Source organism: Tubulanus polymorphus, chromosome 9 (genome assembly GCF_964204645.1).
Source record: "Tubulanus polymorphus chromosome 9, tnTubPoly1.2, whole genome shotgun sequence".
In the NCBI taxonomy this organism is placed as follows: Eukaryota; Metazoa; Nemertea; class Palaeonemertea; order Tubulaniformes; family Tubulanidae; genus Tubulanus; species Tubulanus polymorphus.
This window is the reverse complement of record NC_134033.1, coordinates 6,628,105-6,649,670: the sequence shown is the minus strand read 5'-3', so window position 1 is coordinate 6,649,670 and position 21,566 is coordinate 6,628,105. Positions and strand designations below refer to the sequence as shown.

Sequence of the window (21,566 nt, the reverse complement as noted above, 5' to 3'; positions counted from 1 at the left end):
GTTTCTGCCAGTCGCACTGAGCACGCAGGTCGAAGCCACGCGATCGACGATCCTGATTGTAATATGTGTATAATGTGGTAACTATAATTGGCACCAATCCATGCTAAGATAGAAAGTTTCGAAACACGAAAGACGTAGAGTGAGTTACAAGTGAGATAAAATAAACCGGGTTGTGAAGAAATGCTCAAGGAGCAATGCCGTTTCTTATGATTATTTGAATTCTTATGAACCATTTTTAACAGTTCTCTTAGTTTTTCTTCATCGATATTGCTGGGCCTTTTTTCAAAATCGGATTATTATTGACATTCATTTGTCGACGGAAACTAACCGTTACAATGTTTTAACATTCTCACTAGTAATGATAATCTCCGAGAAAAGCATGGAAATAGTGTACCGGTATATCGATTATATATTCAGTCCCAAAATTAAGGCTGAAAACCAGGACTCGAACTTATCGGCTAACCAAATTGCACGAGTATTTTTTCATAAGAAATTTATTCGCCTTGTTTTTACATAAATACATTTACATAATACTGAAGTCCATAATGACATTGTTAGTATCGAAGAAAAAAGCTACATATATAATTAACAGGCCTATTGAATTATACTTCTTAATACATGTATACAACTTACAAAAGAGAAAAAACAAAACAGAAAGAAAAAAGAAAAATTCAAAAAAGGTGAATCAATAGTGGTGACAAAAAGTAGAATCCTCAGAAGTTTCTATGGGCTTTAACAAAAAATTCAGATGAATTTTGGATAATTTGCTGATTTATATCAAAGTTAAAAGTTTGATTGTCACCAAAAAAATTGCATTTCTGTGAGAGCGAAAGGTTTTCAAAGTAGCCCACAAGATTTGTTCGAATGAGATACAATTCTGCAAAAAGAGATATTATATTGGTTAATTGGGCAGGTTGCTGACATTGAATTAAGAGATGCTTTGTATTTAGAAATCTATTGCAATAGTTACAGTTAAGGGATAATATATGATAGAGCTAACCTTAAAGTAAGAAATCTACACGAATCCTATTCAGGTAAATCTCTTCTGATCGGTTTAAATTTGAAAGCTGCAGAGTAGAAATTACAGATAAACTGGTCTTGCAGTGTAGTATCTTAGATTTGAATTGTGAAAAAGTTGGGCAGCTCCTGATATCAATGTGTGTATTATTCCAGGATTTCATTAACTAAAAATAAGGAGAATTAGCAATTTTTGAAAATATAGTGGCAGGAATTCGAAAAGGGCGTCGCTTTCGTGTTGTTCGTTCTCTAAGGCCATCTCTGAAATTCCTAAAAATTGATTGAACATAGGATGGACAATGTCCTAATTTTACTTTATACATAAATAGCTGAAGCCGCTTCTTACGTCTTGAGGCAAGCGTTTGAGGCAAGTATATTTGAAACCTTTGAGGTGTGAGAACCTTGTAAACTAACCGAAACCAATAGTGCTGCTTTATAATGTAGACGATCTAATTTTCCCCAAGACATTTTTGAAGCACTATTGTACAATATATCACAACACTCATTTATGTGGATAGATAAAGGATTTGTAGATTAAGTTTTAAATGCGAAGATTTAAGTTTTAATGACAAAGATTTAAGAGGATGTATACATTTAAGAACTTTCTCATAAATGGAGTCGACGTGACATTCAAAAGACAGGTTTGAGTCATTAGTACAAATCCAAATGCTTATGACTTATTACTATTGGTATTGGGTTATTATATTGCACGAGTATGACACATATCAATTGATGATGTATTAGTACAAAAAGCAGCTTACTGGGTTTTGTATAGTCTAGTGGATATCCAAACCTCCTTTACAAAGGGGGACCAGATACCGAGTTGATAAAATAGAAGAAAGATACTTCTCACAAATAAATTTCAGCGAAAATCGCTTTACCGAGTTAACCGACTCTTTACCGAGTAAGGAGCAGTCGACTTGCTTACCGAGAAAAGAACTAGGATTTAAGGATGAAATTACATAGGATATATGATAACTTGTATATGTAATAGTAGGCCATAAATATATCTGTTTTAATAGCAGACGAATATCTCGTGTTTACTGAATGTAGCGTTGAGTGTTTTGTTTGCGTTGTGTAGTATAAATATATAAACCAACCGCTTTTACGGTGTAATGACCTGATAGTCGTAATTAACTCATCACATTTCTGTTTTTGCGTCGAACCTAACTATTGTTTCTATTACGCGTAGAATACACTTATGCCAATTATCGGCGTTCATCACGAGATGTATCATACTTAAATGAAAATGGCGGATACAAAAGGCGTTTCGTTGTTCATATTATACGCATTCGCGGCATGTTCGATTCTAGAGGTACCGGTAAGTGAAACTATGATCTTCAATCATAATACTGGCCGTACGTTGTTATCTTGAATATAGAACGTCTTAGATCGGTCTTAAACCTATAAGCCATAACTGAGCAAGACCCTTATATGGCCCACATACTATCATTAATTAAGATCGCTTAATCCCTCAACTACGTAGTTTTTACAATACGTATTCTATCCACTGGAGCTGTGTAAATATAAAAGGACAGGCCCGAGATGTTTTAACGGTGGAGTCGCGACTTGATGCGAACGGTTGTAGGCCTTAACTGGTCACATATTGCGGCTGCGATAAAATCAGTGCATCTGGTGGTCGCAGAGAATTGCATATTTCTAAGGCTATCCATGAACCCTCCTTTATACTTTAAGCCATCGCGAGAACGTCCTCTTATCGATGCAATGTTTTTCATTTTTCTAAATCGTGTCCATTCATTCAGCAATTGATAATCATTTTGCGGGGAAAATCTGATTACATGCTATGGGATATTCTTTCAGGAGCGCTACGGGCCATTAAAAAGTTCGTTGCAGCGGGAAATCTCTTGATTTTGGCTGTCTTTTTATCTTGCTGTACGTTGCTCAGATATATACTAGTTGTTCATAACACGACGGGACGACATCTGAATTGTAACCCGTGTTTCAGAGCGAACAGAACCGCATCTGCACTTCCAAGCGAATGTTGCGAATGTACTAGCATCACACCGCCTCTTAGGCTGTTTGACGTTTTCCTAAAACACTGACAGGGAAATGACGATGGGGCAACACAAGTTTCTCATTCACAATACTGAATTGAGGATTTCAGAGGAAGATCTTAACCCGGCCGCATTGAGAGTCCTTGGAGAAGATCCTCATCAGGCCGAATCGAGGGTCCCTCCTGGAGAAGATCCCCATCAAGCCAAATTGAGGGTCCCTGGGGAAAATCCTCATCATAGGGTATTCCATGGTACAGAGGCAAAACATAGAGCTTAATAATCATAATGAAATACTTCGTAATATCCTGGGAACTACGTATGGATGGCTTTGATAGATGGTGCCATCAGTTACTAAAATATCAAATGGCAAAAACTAAGTTTGTACCGAATTAAGGGTTCCCGTGATAGATCACACGTTTCTGAAGATGGCATATTGTTCTAGGTTGTTGTATTCGGCTGTAGAGAAGACACATTCATGATGACCAGTTTAGAAGTGATGGATTTTCGAATCGGATCCGCTGCCTCGGTCGAAGTGACGCTCTGGTCAAAAATTAAGCTGAATATCGTTTGGTATCATTCGGCGCGGGATTTCAGCAGAGAACGTTCCATCCCTGACTACGTAGTCGTCGATGCAGGTAGGTCTACTTCACGGATGTGGATTTTCTAGAAGCATTTCCGGTATTACCGGGTTACGCTAAACGTCGAAACATTTGGACGCTAATGATGAAGTGCCACTCATAATCAATATTTTTTCTCGGTAAACTCGGTAGTGTTTGGACTACGTAACGGATTGGCTATGCAACCGGATAACCTCTTCCCAGATCAATGATTCACTCGAAATACACCCTGAAGCCGATTAAGATTGGTTAATCGGTTAATTAAGGCTGTTCATGTAAATTTGCGATGAAATGATTGACATCAAAATTCTCATCGTAGATGTAGTAAAACTGTTGGGGCCGGGGTGTGATAATAAGTTTTCTACAGGTCCAATTGTCGTCAAAATAAACTCGGCGATTCGGTTTACCCGGTCTTTAAACGTTTGGGCTTTTTGGAGGTACGTAGCACACACGAACGCAAAGGGTAAATGCAAATAAAATGATAAGAGTATCTGGCACCAAGGAAAATAAAAGCCAAGGTAAATCCCAGTTTCTCCGAGCTACCCGCTTGCCGAACAGGTTACTTGAAAGGAGATAGAAAATACGACGTAACAGTCAACTAATGCTTTTAGAGTTTTTCCCTTATGCCCGGCGCACACCTTTGCGATTGATCGTATGATCGCTTCATCGCATCGTTTTATCGCATCATCGTAAAGGTGTGCTATGGCCGCCGGAGCCGATTCCACGCATCATCGCTTCATCGCAACAAACCAAACGTGTTTGATATTTTCGCATGCGATTTTTCCGTGCGATAAAAATCGTAAAGGTCTGCGGGCTACGCTGCCGATGTTCTGAACGAAAAATTTTAGTAGCCAATCAGAATTAAGGATGAAGCAGTCACATGATGCTCAAAATGGCGGCTCCTAACCGACCGGAGCCGTGCGGAACCGGTCGGCCATTTGAATTTGAATTTGAATTTTGTTCCGCACGGTTTGAAGTAGGGGGTAACGAAAATTCAAAATGGCTGAAGCGTGGACAGAGCAACGCGAGCTGGATTTGATTGTTTTTTGGGAGGCTTATCCTTGCCTTTATATCATTTTTTAGTTAATTCGGGGCTTCTGAGCGTTATACAAGAGTTATTGACAACGCTGAGGAACAACTTCAATTCATTCTACATTTAAAATCAATTGAAACCTTCGAGAGTCCGGGAGAATAGAAAAAAAGACATTATATATCATATCTTTTTCAGGCTTGTGTTATAATATGTTTGGATTCAGCAGCTTCCTCAAGATGGTTTAAAGTTTGAATCAATTGTTCAGGGTTTTATGGTGCTTTTGCAGAAAAAACTGAATGTCATTCTCTTGACTATAGGTTTTGTTCTGCTTCTCAGAGAAATGATGATGATTCTTATTCGAACTTTTACCGCCTCCAATAGAATATACGTTCCTTCCGAATGTTATGTATTTCCCTTATTTTGGGATTTTCATTTCATTTTTTTAGCTTTTTCGGTTTTCCTGGAAGATAATGTATTTGCTATTCGTATATTGCATTCGATAGACTGTAAGGTTAGACAAACTGCTGTGCCAGTGTTAATTCTGCATTGTTCCATGCATGATATTTTCACTCGTGCCCTTCTCCAGAGTGATGGCAGGTATTCACTATCAAGTGCTGCCCATATCTTTAACATTAACTGAGCCACCAGCGGACTACGTATTCCTGTTGTGGCGTGTGAGAAAAAGCTAGTTCACGTATTCACCGTCAACGATTTGAGGGCAGCACTTGATGGCTAAGACCGTGCATAACAACATATTTTTCTTTGTATACCACATATATTCTGTGAACGGTCGTTGCTTTCTTTTCTCTATACGGAATATTGTTTCTTTTTAATATTCTATGTTATTTCTACTAATTCTAGGAATACTTCTTAATGTCCCTCTGTATACCTCTCGTTGAGGGGATGTGAATAAATTTCAAATTCACTACCTCATAAATTTCAAATTTCGAGCTGAGCGTGATGTTCATCTGCAGCATGCGTGTGATATCGCTAAGCCATTAAAAAATCGTCATAGAATACTATTTAATCTAACGTATACAAAATACCGGTATATATTCATCATACATTGTAGTTCAAGTTTATTTTGGTTGAACAAGGATTTTCACTACAAATACAGTGAGCCTTCGATTATAAACACTGATAAACGTTGATGATTATTCGAATTGAAAACTAAGACCAGTTCCGGCCAAACGATCCTTTTGTATTTCATTGATGATTTCACGTTGTTTGTCTGTGATAAAATTTTTCCAGTCTCCGATTTTTCCTTTACGGATAAAAGGGCATATTGCATTATCTTGGAAATTTGTTTGGCTATAATTAGTGGTCGGATTGTCTCGCATACTTTTAAAGCTTGTCTGTTCTACAATATCATCGATCTTATCGGCAGACAGAGTTTTGCCGAGGAAGGCGCAGATTTTCAGAATGTTCGATTTCGGGTCAGTAACCATATCTTCGTATCTTAGGAATAAAATATTATTGCTATGTCGCTGGTTCCACCAACTCAGAACGTGGTCGAAGAAATCTCCGCAGAATAGTTTCTTGTGTAAGAACATTTGAAAGAAATCATCCCACGAACCTGAAAGTAAAATGTAAAAATAAGGCCAGATAAAATGCTTCACTTGTTTCTCATATTAATCGGCCAAGTCATTTTTATAAACTGCAATGGATTTCTATATCTGCCGGGTCTGTTATTGTTAACTTGATAATGATCTTTTTCAAAGGTAATGTATTGGAGGCCGGTGGGTCAACTTTTAAGCGAGGCATAAATGAGACAAGGTGTCAATTATTTTAGTCTTACGTTGATACGATGTTTAAAGATCAAGTAGCGCTAGTTACTAATAGTTTTTGTTTTTAACAATAGATTATGTTACATAGATACATAATAATCATTCTTGAGAAATTCTAGCTGTACCGAGTGATGGATTACTGAAATATGAACGATTGAAAAGTGTAGATTTGAAGGAATTAGATGGCGCTGATGGTGATGCAATACGGTCTATACGCTGTATTCCCATCAGCGTGAAATCCTAGCTACATATAAGTAATTGGAATATCAGGGTTTCATACCAGAGGGCGAGAGGGCGACACTCCACTCATCACCACAAGTAATTTTTTTTTCCTAATAAATGGGAGATAGAAAAGTATTCTTAGCAACAATAAATAACAGAATAAAACCAGCAAAAAAAAAACAATTTGAAATAAAAAAGTTAGTCGATGTTACAAAAGAAATTGAACATAAAATATTGAAATTAGAAAAGATAAAAACTAAATATGGAGAGAAAGTATCAGCAAATTTAAGTTACTGTAATGTTAGTACAACGCGAGAATTTATAGTATTTTTACCTGATAAATTGGTTTCATTGAGTACAGAGGAACTAAAAGATTTAGAACGATTTAAAATAATTTACCATGGGAAAAATGAAGACGGGCATCATGATTTAGAAGTTGTTGATTAAAAAAATAAATTGATAATAAAATCAATTAGATATTAAGAATCCGAAATGACTTATCGGATAGTAGTGAGATATCTAATTAATTAAAAATGAAATTATTTTTTTGCTTTTTTTCTAAAATATTAATCCATTTCTTTAATTGTGAATTTTGGAATTTCAGAAGTATTTTCATTTTTGATAGTAGTAGTTTCAGAATTATTAATAACATAAATTTTATTTGATTTTTTATACCAACTACACCCAATCAAAATGAATACAATTACAAATCCAGTTGTAAAATATAAATATTTATCAAATATTCTATTATTAGAAGGAGTAGAAATAAAAATATTTTCACCATTATTATTAACATTTTCATTATTTATTTTTTCTTTTATAGCTTTTTAAATTCTCTCGATTTAATTCCTAATTGCCGAGACCATTCGATTTTTTTCTGTGATCTCGGTTTTTTCTTTACAGTTAATTCCTTCACTTCTTCTACCTCGCTCATTTATTATAGAAAAATTTTTACTCTCAATATTTGAAAATGTTATAACTCAAGTTGATAATAATGTCATAAATCCACCTAATTGAAATGATAAATATCCAATACATTTATTTAATTCAGTCATAACAAAATAATCATTTTTTAAATCGGAATATAATCTATTTTCATCATGAATTGGTAACATATATTTACATAATTTACTATAACCTTTTACTACATTTTCTGATATCGCATCATTAATTCTAGCTATTCTCGAAGTTTCATAAATCTTAAATAATTTAATAATTTCATCTGATTTCATTGTATATAATTCATTATAAGTTCAATTTTTACTTATAAAACTTTTACATTTCCCAGATTCAATTAATATTTCTAAGTGATGTTTGCGATAAAGATAATATTCATAATTATTATATATAGTAATATCATTTATAGCACCACTATTCTCTGGCGCTAATTTTGTTTCTATTATACCTAAATCATCCAAAGTTTTTTCAATTGGAACATCACTATTTTTAGATTTTATTTTCTTTTCACCTCCCATTTAGATAACAAAAAAATTGTGTTGTTGCAACTAGAATTTAACTAGAATGTTACTAAAAATATACTAGATTAACAAGCTAGTCGAAATATTATTGTTTTTATTTATTTCTTGTTGAAACTTAATTGATTTTTGTTTCAACTACCAATAACTAAGATTTGACTAGAATGTGACTAAAATATACTAGATTAACAAGCTAGTTGAGTTTAAATGAATTCATATTTAAATGGGTGTTGTAATCGAAATAGAAATTTTGATCTTTTATTATTTTTCAATTTATCCAAATATTCATTATGTAAATCATGTGGAATAATATCATTTTCCTCAAGCGCATTTTTCATCGATTTTCTATCTTAGTTGTAGAATTATACTAAAAATCTAATGTTTTCTCTAAAATCTTTAACAATTTTTGATTTAAAACCCACGTTGTTATCCCAAAATGTCTTCCCGAGAAAGCTAAATAACATAATTCACTCTCTCTAATTTTTGAATCATGTAAATTTGCACAATCATCTATGATAAATAATGTATTTGATCCTTTGTAAATATAAATTGCTATCTTAATACAATTATCTAAATTTTCTTTAACTGTTTTAGGATCTAATACAATAAATTTATTATTTCTAGTAATATTTCTATTATAAGTTTGATTAAATTCATACGTTGGACAAAATAATACTATATTATCAAAATAGTTTTTATAAATAGTTTCTAATAACTTTAATATAAAATAAGTTTTTCCACAATTTGTTACACCAGAAATTAACATATTATGAGGCTCAAAAATAAATAATTCCTTATTCATTTATATATTTTTAATTTTACTCAATAATAACCATTCATTGAATTTATCTGGCCATCCAACCCATTTTACTAAAGAATATTTTTTTCTATCAACAGTTTTTGTTTTTAATACGTTTTCAATTTTATATTCTTGTTCTAGATTTCCAGTAGTTAAACTTAATTCATCGTCATAAAAGTACCCATCAACTTCTTCACCATCTAAATCTCCTAATTTATAGACATATGGTTTTGTTGTAATTACCTTTTTTATTTTATATATTTCTCTAGTAAAATTACGATCGTATCCTTTGTCAAATATCTTTTTATACTTAGAAATTCTAACATTTTGACCAACTTCAAATTTAGGTTCACCAAAATCATCTACAAGAAATGCTCCATATAAAATATTCCAAACAATATCAGCATTTTCAGGTTTTCCAGCATCGATAGGTTTCATTCCAATAAAAGAATGATAGGAATTATAATAACCTTCTATCAATTTTGGTAAAACATCAATCCATTTAAAAGTATTATTTGCTGTAAAATATTCCACATTCTTGTTCTTAATGTTCCATTAAATCGTTCAACAACTGCTGCTTTTTTATCCGATTTTGTTGAAAAATATTTGATATTATGATAATCCAAGAGTTCATGAACAGATGAATTATCAAATTCTTTTCCATCATCAAATTGTATTTTTTCTGGCTTTATTTCACCACCTGAAAGAAATTTTCTTAAAACATTTGATGTTTGTGCAGCATCTTTTCTATAAAGTGGGAAGCTCCATACATAACGACTAAAAATATCAATCATATTCAATATCCACCAATAATCATCATTTTCTTTCTTAACATTTTTCATATCAATTCAATCTCCTTGCCACTGTTGATCTACATAACTTACCATAGTTTTACGAGTTTTATATTTTCTAACAATTTTTTTATGCGTTGTATATGTTGGTTTTTCTAACATAAAATCATTTATATCTTTATATTTAACTAAATTTTGTGTGATTATCTTATCTAATTTATCTTGTTTTACTTGACGCCATATATTTTTGGTAGAAGAATAAGCAACCGAACTCTCAGGGTTATAATATAAATTTCTTAAATATTGTTCTTTAGTATTTCGAGTTTTTTTATCCCCCATTTATATATCGTTAATTTTAACTTTATATATTTTTGATATTGAATATTATGTAATTGAGAATTTACAATATTTAATTGCGCATCAGATATAAGATAAATGTGCATTTTGTAATTTAAACTTCCTTTTTCCTTTTTCATGAATAATTGTATTCCATTTTTTAGCCCACTTGGGACTTTAGTCCCAGCGGGCTATTGCGTTCACTTTTCGTCCGTCGTCCGTCCGTCCGTCCGTCCGTAGACGGAATCCAGTTATTTTGGGAAGTTTTGAAGACGCTTCAAGGTAATGTCTTGATATTTGGGTTACACATGTATCTACCCTAGACACATCTTCAGCCCAAAAACTGGCCCTGTCAGATTCAAGATGGCCGACTGGCAGCCATTGTTGTTCGCCAAAATCAGCACTTTTTACACATTTTTGAACTTTTTGAGGGAAATTTTGAAGACGCTTTGATCAATTACCTTGATCTTTCGGATACATGTGAATTCCCCGAGGGCCCATCAGCAAAATAAAAACTGGGTCGATCGGATTCAAGATGGCCGTCCTATGACCTTTTTTTGTGCCCAAAAACGTCAATTTTGGCCCAAATTCTGAATCCTGTAGCTTCCTACTGGTTTATCATTTCTCATTGCAATTTGTGATGGGTATTCTTTGGAAAGGGATGTTTTATACCTGAGACAGGTATTTTTCATCAGCCAATTATGACGCAATTGGCGGCCATTTTGGTGTCAGCAGTACTCATTCGTAAGTGGGAAAAAGTTTTTCCACATTATATTGATACCTAAGCGTATTTTGTTACCACAATCATTTAGAAAGTTGCAGCTCATAACGTGTTCTATGATTGTGGTGAGTTTCGAGGTCATTGGTTTTTGTATATGGCCACCAGGGGGCGTTGAATAATGCAATATCTTAGTATTTCTATATTATATTCGTATCAATTCATATTTTGTAACCACAATCAATTGCAAAGTTGTAGCTCATGACATCATCTATGATTGTGGCAAGTTTTAAGGCCATTAGTTATTCTATATGGTCACCAGGGGGCGTTGAATGGTAGAATAACTTAGTATTTCCTTATTATATTGGTACCTAGGCATATTTTGTTACCATGATCAATTACAAAGTTATAGTTCGTGACATGTTCTATGATTGTGGTGAGTTTCAAGGTCATTGGGTTTTGAATATGGTCACCAGGGGGCGTTGAATAGTAGAATAACTTAGTATTTCCATATTTAAGTGGTAACGAGGCATATTTTGTTATCACAATCAATTACAAAATCGTAGCTGCTGACATGTTCTATTTGTGGTGAGTTTCAAGGTGATTGGATTCTGTATATGGTCACCAGGGGGCGTTGAATATTGAAATTGTTAGATTGTTGAGCATTTGGAACCACTTCCCAAGTGGGCATGGTGTCCCTGGACCCCTAGTTGTATTTTGTAGTTTTTTCCCAGAACCATGTAATAAATTATCCTCTGTTGTTCTAAATTCTAACCATAATGCATATTTATTACCGGTATAATAATCAATTTGATAAATATTACAATTTTCAAATGATTTTACTTTTTCATTCATAAAATGTTTTCTAATTTCTTGCCATTGATCAATCATTCTCATTCCTTGGCAAAATATTTTAATTGCTATACCTTCAATAGTTATGTCTACATTTGTTAACATTTCAGGATTACAATAATTATCTACCTTTATTGCACCATTAGAATATGTTGCAATTGTAAAAAAATATTAATATACCTTTAATAGATCTTCTTGGAAAGTTAATATTCTCATTAATTATTTCATCATTTGCATTAATAGTTACATTTTTAAATTTATCAATATAATCATATAATAATGAAAATCCTTGATTATATTGAGTTTGAATTATGCTAGCAATATTTTCATCAGTTACTGTATCATTTTCTAAACGTAATTCGATAATTTATAACCCATATCTTTAACTACACTTGATAATACAATTTCATTAACGGGAACAAATGTTATCTCGAATATAATATCTTCTTGAATTGCGTATTTATATAAAAGGGATTATTATTTATCAATTCAAAGTCTAATGGAATTTTATATTTGCTTCCATAAATCTTTTTTATCAAATTATCTGTAGCATTAGTTATTATTGCATTATTAGCTTCTGATCTTAATTTATTATGGTTTTCTGATTGGATGCCTTGAAATATCATATTATTTCTATTTTCTTTTGTTAACCATTTTATAATGCATAAATAAATTATAATCATCTAATGAGAAAACTGTTTCTGGTCCAATCTTTATAGTTAATTTTTTAATCAAATATCTCCCAACATTATCTACAACATAATTATTATTATTACCAGTTACATTTATATCAGCTGACAAATAAATACTATTTGGAACATAAAAAGTATTTTGATTTAATCTCGGGATTCTAACTTATAAAGTTTCATCAGGATTAATATTAGAAGGATTATGAGTAATTATATGATGAGATCTCTCTGCTTTAATAGCATTAGATATTCTAGAATTCTTAGAAGGATTTATATAACTCCCACTCATTTATTTAACAAAAAATTAATTATTTATTTTTTATCATATTCACTAACCCAAAAATAATAGCACTAATAATTGTAATTGAAAATAAAAAAATATCTTCAGCAGCAAAACTTATATATAGAATATTTCTAGCAGATTTTAATACAAAACCAACAATTGATGCTATAACTCCGGATAAAGCTGCAGCAGATTTTTTAGATAGTTCCCATAGATATTTTGCTAATTTTTTAAACCATCTTTAACTTTATCTTGTATAGAATTATTATGACTTGGAGGTTTATCCGGTTTATTGGGTGTAGGCGTAGATTTTAATGAATTTGAAATAGCTAAACCAATTGTTGTAAATAACATAGTTACGGCTGTTAGAATTGAAAGAATTTTTATACCTTCTAACTTTGATAATAATCTTATTTTATCTTTTAATGATATTTCAGAATTTGGTTTTATCAACAAATCTTTAAAAGTAACTTTTAATCTATTTATATTATAATCGTATGATTTTTTTAATAATTTAATTTCTTCTTTCTGAAATTCTATGTTATATTCTAAATCATCTTTTTCTTTTTCTAAATATGCATTTCTTATTTTAAATTCAATTTCGTCAATACCTTTATTATCTCTATCTAATTTCAATTGTTCTATTTCTTTAATTTTATCAGTTCTATCTTTTTCTAAAGTTCTAATTTTAAAATCTCTTATACTTTTATCATGCGCGATTTTATCAGATGCAAGTCTTATACTAATAATTTCTCTAATTGCTTTATCAGAAAATATATCTAATTCTTCTAATTCTTGATCTGTTGCGTCAAGTAATCCATTGGGTAAAAGTTTTTCAATTGGAACTTTATTTGATTTAAGTTTACTAGTTTTGGAAGTTATATTCTGTTCAGAAGTTGTTTCTGGTTCTAAATTATTATTGATTATTTCAAATAATTCATTAATTCCTTGTTTAAATACTCTTTTATTTTGATTTATTTCTTCTTGTGTAACATTTTCTATTTCATTACTATTACTTATTCTTTTAATTCTAGTCGGTTCTAAATTACTCAAAGTTGATTCTGCTAATATTTTGTTTTGATTTTTATAAGTAATAATCTTTTTATTTATATCATTTAATCCAAACGTATTATTTATTGTTGCAGTTTTAATTAGATTATTATAACTAATTATATTTCCCATCTTTAATATTAAATCATCAGAAATGATTAATAAATTAGGTCCTATACAATAATTTAATCTTACATGAGATTTATCTAAATAATTTTGGTACCTGACTATATTTTCTGGAATCGATCTATTTTTATCATTATGAATTGAATCTTCAAATAAAACTTTGAATTGTTTTTGTGTATCAAATGATGTATTTAAATTTCCAATTATTGGAGATCTTGTTTCTACTTGAGCGCCTAGTATGCAAATCAAATAAGTTCTAATTGATCGATTTATTCTTTGTATACCAGCCTTAGTAAAACCTTCACTATTTTCTAAAATAAAATAAACCCAACGATTATTGTTTTCTTGTTTTAAATTATCATAGAATTTCGGTAATTTATTAAAATGTAATGTTTCTAAATCCTTAGTTTCTATTTTACCATAACCTAATTTATTATTATAGATATTATAAAAACTATTAGATGGTATGGGAAGTGCACAATATTGTAAAATATTTACAGGACAAGGAATTGATCTTATTGTTCCATTTTTTGTTCTAAAATCAGAATTATTTATATCTATAGTAAATTCATTACACATTTTATAAAACTTTGATAAATTATTATTATTATCTAATTCTTTAAAATACCTAGATCCTGGTAAAGGGGTCTCTAATTAATTTAATATTAACCTTATTTGAAAATAAGTATGAAATCTAAATAAACTTTGAATTAATTTATATTTTGAATTATTCAAATGATCATTCCAACTAATTCCACATCCTGTTGTTGCACAATAAACTGCAAAATTTAATTGGTTCTGCCAATATTTCATATTAGATTTTAAACCATTGTTTTTCATCTTTCAATTTTTTAAAATTAATTAAATATACATGAAATATATTTTCCATCTTTGCATTAAAATTATTAGTTTCAGTAACATAAATATCTAAATTAATTAATGAATTTAAAACTTCATTTCTATATAAAATATCTTTATTAAAATCTATTGCAGGAATATTATATTTAATTGATTTATTATATTGGAAATCTACCATTTATATAACAAAAAAATTAATAATTTATTAATTCTTTTAATAATTCATCTTGTTCTTCAACTGTTATATTACCATTTAAACTTATCATATAATCTAATGTATTTTTTAATTTATCAATTCCTTATAAATTAGATTTTATTTTTTCTTTATAACTTTTAATATTAAATTTTGAACTTATGCCGGTTAATACACTTGAACTTAAACCTAAAGCTCCAATTGATTTGATTTGATTTGATTTGAACACTTTATTTTTAAAATATAATTTACAGCATAGTGTACAAAGCATAATATAAAATACAGTAAATTAGACCTGGAGGGGCCCGTAGAAACTAAGGAATAGTTTGTATAAAACAGGTCCCTCAAAAAAGAAAAGGAAACAAGACAAATGCAATAAAGAAAATAATATGCTCACAGTCAACCCATAACACACAAAATGCAATCGAAGTAAACTATGATAACAGCTTGATTAAGATATAATCATTTAATAAGCCAGTTGTTTTCTGTAATATTTCAAAAACAATAATTTTAGTTCGAATAACTGTATGATAAAATCAAGCACAAAGTTTCTTTCTATAATTTCTTAGGAACAGTTTAGAATTGTCCATGTTTTTTAGATCTTCACTGATGTTATTCCAAAGTAAAGGGCCGGATACTTTTACTGAAAATGTTCTTCTTTGACTATTGAAAGAAAGTGTTTGTAAATCTTGACGTCGCCGATTGAGATAGCTAAAGGTGTTAATGGTGAGAATAATGCTAGAACTGTTATTACAGAACTAATCTTAACTGAACTACTAATAATAAAATAATATATAATTTTACTTTTTAAATATTTTTTCTTTTTAATTTTCAAATCATTTTCAAATTCTAATATATGTTTTTCCAAATATAATTTTAATTTAGTTTTATTTATATCATGAGGAATGATATCAATATTATCAACTTTATCATCCATTTATTTAGAAGAGAAATTACTAATTAGTAAATTTATAAGCAACAAATAATACAATAACTGTTCCACCTAAAATCCAAATTATTTCATATTTTTCTTGTTCACTACTTGGTGTATAATAATCTGATAATTTAGGTTTATATAGATGTAATTTTTCTTTATTTGTTACTGCGTTATATAAACTCATAGCTTCATCGACTGATTGAAAATCTCTAATTTTCTGATTATATAATTCTTTATTAATGTAATCCATGTAATTTTGTCTCTTTTCTCTGTATTCTTCTGCAGCTTTATTGTATTTCTCTAATGCTAAGTTATGTCTTCTTTGTTCTGCTAATGAACTATTTTTATCAATATGCTTAAATAGATACCCACCACCAGTAAATGCTAAAGTGTTAACAATTACTGATCCTATAATAGTTATAATTGCAGATGCCATTTATTAAGTAAAAAAATTACGCATTTATATAGGAAGAATATATTTTTGTTTTTCCAAATAATCAATTGTTAAATTAGATACTGCTAATTTACTGCTAAGTTACTGCTAATGTTAATTTCAAAATATCATTGATATCAAATTTATCAACATTAATACTTCCCATTTTAAATACTTTTTTTCATACCATTGTATAACCAACAGTTCCGACTGATAAAAATGCTCCATTATATAAACCAGTTATTATCCACTTCTGATCGGCCATTTATTTAGAAAAAAAATTACTATCATCAAAATAATTAGTTATCTTAGTTATAATTATTTCAACATTTATCATATTATTAGTTTCATTTTCATATATTTCAGTCATTATTTTTTAAATATCATTAATAATAAAATCTTCATCTAATTCATAAAATCCTAAAGACTCTCTAATTAAATCAGTAATCTTTTCTACATTAAAAGTTTCTTTATTTATTGTTGTTTCATATTCTAATGTTGTTTCATTAGAAAATGCAATATTTTTAATATGTGTTATTACATCATTAATGTTATATTTCATTTCTCTCTCACGTTTAAAATCAAATCCAAAACATATACTCGGTCCTACTGTTATATTCATTTATATAGTGAAAAAATATTCTTTACATCTTATAACTAATTCATAAATTACAGGAAAATCATTTAAATCAATTAAGTTTCCATTATGATTTCTAATTTCTAATCTAAAATTATTAAATTTTGGAATACAAGGTTTGAAATCACATTCAGCTAAATTATAATTTATTTGCGTTCCAAATTGTTTAACATTTTCTAATGGTAAAATATTTAATATACTAGAATTACAAATTGTATCTTTACTTGCTTCGAAAGTTTTTACAGGGTCAATTAAATTGCAATAAATATAAAAATTTGTGAAAGGTATTATATTCGAGCTACCTTTCATGTAGTTTCCTAAGATAATATTATCTGGAGTAACTCTAACAGTTTAGCTATTGGTTTTTTTTACCCTGAAAGCATATTAATTTTCATTATCAAACTTTATTTTAATTTCATCGGAACTTTCACTTTCAAAAAATTTAATATTAAATCCAGCATCACCGCCTAATTTCAACCGGGCTTTTCTATTAATTTCTTGCGCTAATGTTTCTAAATTATATAATCCTGGTGTTAGAATAAGATGAACCCATTTATTTTTATTTTTAATATTTTTAATGATCAAAACTTTTATCCGATATATTGTAAAAAGAATTACATAAACTTACATTTACTAATTTCAAATCAACACAATTCTTAAATTCTCTATCTAATTGTAATAGTAAATTATGTGATTTATAATTTGTAAGTTTTCTAGAATCAACAGATATTCTATTTTCTTTTAATTCAACAATTATTTATAACACAAAAAAATTACCTCGAACCATTAAAAATTAATTTTAATAAAGTTTTTCTTAAATAAATGGATGAGAAGATAGCATGTGAAATTTGTGGTGAACTTCAAAGAAAAAGTAATATGCCTCGACTTATGAAAAACATGATAAAAATTATAAACCCCCTAAAATAAACTGCCCAAATTGTAATAAATCATTCTCAAGAAATTATGTTAAAAAAACATTTAGAGAAGTGTAAAATTAATGACTCAACGGTTAATGTTGATAGTAACGAAAGTAATAATAATTCTGTTGAAACTGAACCTGAGATTATTTGGAAAAGACCTTTCTTATTTCTTAGACCTTTCTTATGATATAAAAGATCATTTCTGTGAGCCTTGTCGAATGATATATAGCCCTGAAAATATAGAAGATTGGGAAAATCATCAATTTCGTAAAGCACATATAGATAAAATTTCTAATAAATTTGAAGCAGAATTCAATGAAATAAAAAAATAATATATTAGAAAACATGAAATAGGAGAAAACGTTACCAGATAATGAAGAAACACTTGAAAAAAAATGCCCACAATGTATTTATGTGTACTTAAGACAAGAAGATTCTGTGATATTTTGTAATGAATGTGGATTGCAAAGAAATTTATGGGGTGATGAAAAAACTATATATATATATATATATATATATATATATATATATATATATATATATATATATATATATATATATATATATATATATATATATATATATATATATATATATATATATATATATAGTTTCTATAGAACCAAAATTGAAATATCTAGATGAAATTGTTAAGATATTTTCTATGGAAGATCATACACCAGAATATAAGCAATGGCTTGAAAAAATGTAAATGATAGAAAATAAAAATGGTGAAATAACTAAGAAAGATCATTTAACGATTATTATAAAAAAAACCTAAATTAACAAAAGAAGATATGGGAAATATAAAAGAAACATTCACAAACATATTAAAATATTATGTGGATAATAAAATAACAGATTCAATTAATTATGAATTCTGTTTAAATAAGATTGTAAATTTTTTAAACATCGATATTATAATTCCATTTGATGAATTAACGAACAAAAAGAAACAAAGAGAGCTAGATGCAATGTGGAATAATATAGAACTTAATTTAAATGAGAAAAAATGAAATGGAAGAACCTAAACAATTAAATGAAAATGAAGAAGCCAATAGTGATTTCGAGTATGATGATATTGATTTTCTTTTTTAATCGCCATAAGGTAATGTTTTTATTCCATCACCCAAAATATATCTTTTATCATCGAACAGATTTAAACTAGTTTTTTCAACTTCATTAATGTACATCTCGTGATCTTCTGATCTTAAACGATTCATTTTATGTTTCATTACAATTGAGTTGTATAAACACTTTATATAATCTTGAAATTCTATGTGTTTATCAACCACATGTTTTGTTATTCCTTTTAACTTTTTAGCTTCATGATCTTTTGTTCTATAACTATACATTTTACTTCTTATCCCAACAAATTCAATCATTTCATCGCCCCCTAATTCATCTTTAAATTTACCAGGAATTTTTTTATTATCATTGCTAAATAGTTCATGATCTTTTGGATAATTGTTTAAGTCAAAATGATGCTTTAATGTTTTTAAATCTTTTGTTATGTCATTTGTCTTGATTTTTAGTATGTAACTGTCAGTATTCTTTAGGATTAATGGAAATCCACAATTAAATGTACCATATTCAGTTGTTAAATCATATACATATTCTGTAGGATTGGATATTTCAAATAAAACTCTAACTTCTTCTGTTAGTTCATTTTCTACACGGTTCCTGAACTTCGCTGAAAAAGCTGAAACACTGAAAAGCTGAAACGCTGAAATAAAACGCTGAAATTTCAGGGAATTTCCGAAAAACGCCGAAATTTCAGGGAATTCCCGAAAAACGCTGAAATCGTGCTAGGTACCGACAATACCCGTTTTGAAAATCATTCTGGGCCGGTGTCCGCTGACGAGTCCTGAACCGTGTTTTATGCTCTTCCTTCTGTTACAGAGACATGCCTTAAGGTCGTCGTCATGATTGACTTGATCGATTGCGGATTGCGTGGATTGTTAGATGTGTTTTTTGCCATAGTTTTATTTGCATATACCGGTACGATCTAACAATGAAGTTAACACTTCATTTGAATAAATTCTTAATTACAGTAATATTAATTCACAATATTTTTTCTTATGTTTGGTGATTTCTTGCAACTTATCATTGCCAAGTCTCATACAAGTAGTAGCTGAACTGAATGAAAGTACAGTTAGGCTGAACCTGATAACCCAAATTAAGTGCTAGCATGGAACTAATGATTATTTTGATTCTATTTTCGGTGTCATTGAAATTCGTTAATAAAGGTTCAACCGTCATAGTATACTGTACTTAGCATTGCTACGATTGGGTGCCATATTTCAACAATTTCTACCAGGAGGAAGGAGTCTTTAAGTGTCTTTGTTCCCCGGTAGGGTATGGGGTAAAACCTGGTTTACTTTCTCTTTCGACTTGCCGGAGACTATTATCTGCAATGTATTGCATGCTTTGATTTGTCTGGCCTATAGGAGTCGAACGATATTTTCCCATACACAGGCTTGGCTTTAGTGTAGATGAAGGCCAGGCACTGCACATTGTGGATTGACTGGAACTCTTAACTCACAAAATTAAACGAGTCAACAAGAAAGATCCAATAATTGGACGTTTGTCTAACTATATTATTTAACAGCTTGAAATAATACATATTCTGCAAGAGTACACAAAGGAAATCAGTTCTTACATTAGGTTTTATCAGAATCAATAGTTCGCTTAACTCTGGCTAGAATTCTGGTTCCATTGCTTCATATTCTAATGAAATCCACTAGCATACCTTAGAATATCGCTTAGCTTAAGACTAAAAATTAGGTACCAGGAAACATGGAAGAAAAGTGCGTGTACTGTACATCCACAATTGACTTATTTCTCTCTGGTTGAAGTTATTATTGAAATAGCATTCGAATAGCCATTTTATTTTTAAAAATTGTGTCGTTCAGCTATCCTGCTGCAAATTTCGCAGTTGAAGTTTACTGGTGCCATCTGATTTCTCAGTATCTCAAAGAATTTGCACGTTCTAAGCCTGAATCTAAAATAGAAAAAGGTGCATTTTAGGACTATATAGCCTATGGGGTGGGCCTAGTTTGAAAGCACTGCGGTCCGAGGGAACAGCACTTAATAAATAAATACTGAAATTAAACTTACAAAACACCAAGTACTTGAGATGATGTACTTGACAAGAAGTGTTTCCAGCTAAGCAAATCAACTTTGTCTATGACTCCTCCTTTTATAGATTCAGTAGTAGTCTAAAAATAAGAATCGGTACATTTTCCTAACAGTTGGTATGTCATTTCTTCAAAAAAAACTAATTATTATCACGCCACAGCAAATAAATTATTCACAGTTGTTGAATGGTTCGCCCGATTTAGATTAATTGGTTGACGCTAATCAGTATGACCCATACGTAGGGGCCTACTGCATGCCATTGGCGTCAATCCATTCCATTCCACAGTGTCAGTGAATTAAAAAGAAATTTAGTTAGATCCCTTTTGTCCAAAAGCTGCATCATTTATATAACTAGCTGTCAAAATTAATTTACGTCCTTCAGAGAATACCATAGTCCGTCGCCCATCAACGTGTTGACAAAAGAAAAGTTGCTCCATGTTTTATACATGAACGTTCAAATAAGATATTTTGCGTCTTGCAGGCAATATTGAGCATAGTGTTTAAGTTGGCTTGCACGGTTTGTGAATGGGTTTTCCTCATTATGCTGCCTGTATGCATTAAAAATCCGGATTTCAAGCGAATTAATTTGTCCAACAAGTGGCCCTCTAGAAGTATACACCACACATACTGTCCATGC

At 30.2% G+C, this 21,566-nt stretch overlaps 1 protein-coding gene across 1 annotated transcript in view; it reads left to right on the top strand.

Moving 5' to 3' along the window:
- Positions 1 to 2,238: 2,238 nt before the first annotated feature.
- LOC141910983 (uncharacterized) overlaps positions 2,239 to 21,566 on the top strand; it is a 41,383-nt gene continuing 22,055 nt past the window's right edge. Inside the window, exons 1-2 of the mRNA XM_074801906.1 lie at positions 2,239 to 2,338; positions 3,475 to 3,667. Coding sequence (XP_074658007.1) covers positions 2,261 to 2,338; positions 3,475 to 3,667 — 271 coding nt within the window. The 5' untranslated portion in view covers positions 2,239 to 2,260. The remainder of the gene's footprint in view (positions 2,339 to 3,474; positions 3,668 to 21,566) is intronic.